Raw genomic sequence first — 4,615 nt, forward strand, 5'->3', positions numbered from 1 at the left:
ATTTATAAATGTTCATATTACTACTATTCTACTATAGTATTATATTACCTGTGATATTACCAAGATACCTGTATTAGACGAAGTTCAGTTAATTTTAGAGTGGCAACATGATACATGTGAGTTGTACTCATGTCATATGTCAATGTCACAGTGAATAAGTTTTCATTGGCGGATGACGTATTCCATAACCTTTTCCAATTCTAATAAATATTTATCGGCTCCTCCTATTGGTTACTATATGATACAACTCCATATTCATCCAATAGGAATATCAATGCCTGTAAACGTCAGGATATAGTAAAACAAATTATCGACTTCACATTGTCATTTCTGCTGTGTAATAAAAATAGTTATAAGTAATACTCTGTACATTTAGAGTTAATATTTAATTTTAATAAATGAACTGATATATTTTAAATAAGTTTATAGGTTATTTAAGCAGTGTCAATAATAAGTAAGTACTTCTTTATAATAAAAGTCTCGATAACACATAGATTCCAATATTATAAGATAGCTGGGGATTGCGATGTTTTATCTAGAAATGGAGCAATAAATATACGCATAATAAAGTACTTTTCCAAATAGTTGATACATAATATATATTTCTCTTTTTTCACCGTTTAAACGTAGTAAACTTAATCTCTTAAGCGGTTGCTGAAATTAGGCCACGGTAAATGTTCTAAGGTCACAGCTCACAAGACACTTGAAACTATGGTTTCCGTAATAATACTATAGTACTTAATCATTGATTTCCATGTTTATTTATTTTCATTGATTATATACTAGCTTTCCGCCCGCGGCTTTACCCGCGTAGTCGCAGGAAAGATAGACCCGAGGTTTTCCTCGCATGCTCATGTTCCCGTGGGATTTCCGGAATTAAAACCTATTTCCTATGTCTGTCTCCTGGTTCTAAACTACCTCTGCAAAAATTTCCAGCCAAATCGGTTAATCCGTTCTTGAGTTATAAATAGTGTAATTTACACCACTTTCTTCTATATATATATTAAAGTATTGTAAAATGTACTAAATAATCCAAAGATATTTTAATTTTATTAAGGCTCATAGCATACAGAGTATACTATATAAATATAATACTGAAGATTTTTTTTGTAAGAGTCACTGGTTTTAAGATGACTTCTAAATTACAAATTATCATTATATAAACATACACCAGATACACTGATTAGAAAAACTAGTTTATCTTACATGTAACTATAATGTTTAATTGATACACTAGATGAAATGTGATTAATACAATCGTTTGAAACAAATATAATAATTTGAACAAATACAAAAATATATTTCTTTTAAAGAAAAGTTGTTTAATTGATAAAGCTGTATCAAATGTTCTGTTATTCCAATGGCAATTATCATCAAATATTTGAGACAAGCTAGATTGTAACAAAAATTTTCTGAAACATCTGTTGAAATATAGAAGTATTAGCATACTAATGATAATGCAATATTGTTAAATATACCTTGTTTACAGGTAAGATGCGTCTAGCACTATTTTCCATAGTGCTTTTAGTTGGAGGTCTATGCTTGACTCAAGCTTATGAAGACACCACCCTAGAGGATGATGATTTTGCTGAGTTTGAGCAGTTTGATGCTGATGATGACACCCCAGTTGTTGGTAAATATTTTATTTATTACTATTTAAACAAACAGAAAAGAAAGCCATGCTGCTGATCCGTAACTTTTTTATATCTGTGAATTTAGAAGTACAGAAGGGAAGTGAATAATTAAATACATTATCAGAATCACAAAAGAAGAAATGACATTTTTTGGAATAGTTATAGGTTTTTTAACATGTTTTAAAACTGTTTCAGATGTGAATGATGATGATGTCCCAGTTAAGCCAAAGATAGTTACTAAAGAACCTGTGGTGTCCAGTGTGGAGCCAGAGGATGAAATGGTTGTAGAGGTCTGTTCTTTGTATGAATTATTTTTTTAAATGTGTTTTTTATAAAAGAATAATGTGTGTTTACTAAGCACTACTGTTAAATAATTAATGATTTAAAAATATATTTCAATATTCTGTCACATGTATTAAGGTTTATGCCTATAAAATATTCATTATGAGTGTGATAATTTTCTTTTAGGATGAGGATAATGAATTTGAACACTTCCAAGATCCAGAAGAGTTTGAAGGTTTCCAAGACAGCATCCCGAAAACCTCTGAACAACCTAAAATCACAATTTCTAAGGTATTTAATTGATAACCAAATTATTTTTACTTATAACTTAACTTTATAAAAAATATATCCATTTTTATTAATTTTCCAGGTACCTGTGGTAGTAAGGCAAAGGTGGGATGCCTATTGGCTGGAAGGCATTTTCTGCTGTATGTTGGCCGCATATGCATTAGCTTATGCTGTTGGACGGGCTAAGAATACCTCTATCGCTACCAACTTCCTGAAGCTACATAAACCACTGCTTGATGATAATTTTACTCTAGTCGGTGAGTTTTATTTTTAAAGCATATGTTTTATAATCATTTGGAGCTAGTGCTACTATAAACTAAATAAAGATTTTCTTATGAGTATAACATAATGTGCAATCATGCATATTTTACGTACAACCAATCTTATTGTGGGAGTCGAGTATGCTTCGGCACGAATTGGGCCAGCTCGCACCAGGGAAGAACCACACCCCCACAGAAAACCGGTGTGAAATAATAGCTTGCTATTGTGTTTCGTACGGTGAGTTGGTGAGCCGGAGGCCTATTTCCTTCTCCAAGCCCTTCCCAGTCCATTCCTTCTTTCCAGTCATCAATCCTTTCCTTATCCCTTTAAAGAGGGCAGTGCATTCTCAGTAGTCTGAGCTTCTGCAAATGTTCATGGGCGTTGGTGATCGTTTAGCATCAGGCGAACTACCAGCTCAGTTGCCCACTATGACATACTTGTTAAATCAACCATTTCATTAATAGTCAGACAGATTTACTACCTGAATCATGTTCACCTGTATCATTTAACATAACTCAGCATGTTTTAAGAAAAGATAGTAATAGATGCAGCATTATAAAAAGTCTTACTATTAACAATACAGCTGATTTAATCTTTTGGCTATGACACCTACATTTATAAAAAAAAATATATGAAAAAGAAATTTTTTTGTTTTTTTTTTCAGGTGAAACAGGTCTAGATGTAGTAGCAGCGAGCGACGAGCGCGGGTGGCGTCGGGAGGCGGAGCACTGCTTCACCATGTGGTGCAGCGGCCGCCAGTGCTGCGAGGGGATGCTGCTCACCCTCAAGCTGATCAAGGTGAGGGCAGATAATTGCGTACCTTGACGGATACATGACCTGGATTCAGCAGGACAAATTTAAATCTGCTTCACTCTGTCTTCATGTGTAAATAAAATGGCATTTATATGTTTGTGTACAATTGCCATCACAATCATATTTCCCAGACAATTAAGAAAGACTTTTGTTTGTTTGTGAAGACTTTGTGTTGAAAGTTTTTTTTTATTGAATCACGGATAGAAATTCCTTAATTTTATATTAACAATTTTAAATGGGTGAACATTTTTATATATTCCACATTGAAGTATATATTTTTCATTTTGTCCACAATTACATGATAATTCAAGCGTATAAAACAGTAAATACGATATTTCCAGCGCCAAGACCTCGTGCACGTTCTGATGGGCGTGGTCCGTCCCACTCCGGACACTTTGCACATACGAGTGGAGCTCGGCAAGGACGACAGCGACCCGTTCGTGCTGTGCATCGCGCAGAAGAAGGTTGCTACGCGGCTCGCCAAGGAGATGCAGGATCTGGTGAGATTTTGCATAAACTGGTGATGTTTTTGAGTTTATTTAGAATTGGCTAGATAAAAAGTGACCTATGTCACCATACACAAAACACAGAGCGGTACGGTAAATGAAGGATGGACTTTCGCATTTATAATATCACTAGTTGCGCCCCGCGGTTTCACCCGCGTAAGTCTGTATCCCGTAGGAATATCGGGATAAAAAGTTGTCTATATGTTATTCCAGTTTTCCAGCTGTAGTCTACATACCAAATTTCATTGCATTAGGTCCAGTAGTTTTTGCGTGAAAGAGCAAACAAACACACACATCCTTACAAACTTTCGCATTTATAATATTAGTAAGAAGTAGGATTATATTATATTATATATACAGGATAGGATAGGATTTTGGATTTATTTTATAGTCTTTTTGTGTATGTGAACTTCATACATTTTCTTTCCAACCAGGTTGCTTGGCAGAGATTGCTGTTAAGCAATAAGGCTTGTACAAACGATGCCTTTATTTCTGTTTATTGTATTCTTGCTGTTTTGTCTAAGTCTGTGCAATAAAGCCTTATAAATAAATATGTTTGAAGTCAAGATCACGACATCAACGTCAAACTTACTACTATAAATATTGCTCAAATTGAAAGTGCATATTTCTACTATAACAGAGCATGTTCTGCCCGGAGCGGCGTCCGGGCGACAAGCACGGGCTGCCGAGCAGCATGTGCGTGATGTCCGAGTGCGCGGAGGCGACCGGCGCGCTGCTCGACTCGCGCGCGCTCGCCGCGCTCGAGCGCTACCACAAGCACGTGCAGTTCGTGCACGTGTCGGACAAGTACTGCGGGCCCAAGCAGATGGA

The 4,615-nt window shown here is 35.5% G+C and overlaps 1 protein-coding gene across 1 annotated transcript in view; it reads left to right on the forward strand.

The window, feature by feature from the left end:
* Positions 1 to 303: 303 nt before the first annotated feature.
* The window catches only part of LOC119840095 (coiled-coil domain-containing protein 47), a 5,931-nt gene continuing 1,619 nt past the window's right edge, over positions 304 to 4,615 (forward strand). Inside the window, exons 1-8 of the mRNA XM_038366603.1 lie at positions 304 to 454; positions 1,490 to 1,633; positions 1,830 to 1,924; positions 2,103 to 2,207; positions 2,287 to 2,461; positions 3,130 to 3,263; positions 3,620 to 3,778; positions 4,425 to 4,615. Coding sequence (XP_038222531.1) covers positions 1,495 to 1,633; positions 1,830 to 1,924; positions 2,103 to 2,207; positions 2,287 to 2,461; positions 3,130 to 3,263; positions 3,620 to 3,778; positions 4,425 to 4,615 — 998 coding nt within the window. The 5' untranslated portion in view covers positions 304 to 454; positions 1,490 to 1,494. The remainder of the gene's footprint in view (positions 455 to 1,489; positions 1,634 to 1,829; positions 1,925 to 2,102; positions 2,208 to 2,286; positions 2,462 to 3,129; positions 3,264 to 3,619; positions 3,779 to 4,424) is intronic.

Source organism: Zerene cesonia, chromosome 5 (genome assembly GCF_012273895.1).
Source record: "Zerene cesonia ecotype Mississippi chromosome 5, Zerene_cesonia_1.1, whole genome shotgun sequence".
Taxonomy (NCBI): Eukaryota; Metazoa; Arthropoda; class Insecta; order Lepidoptera; family Pieridae; genus Zerene; species Zerene cesonia.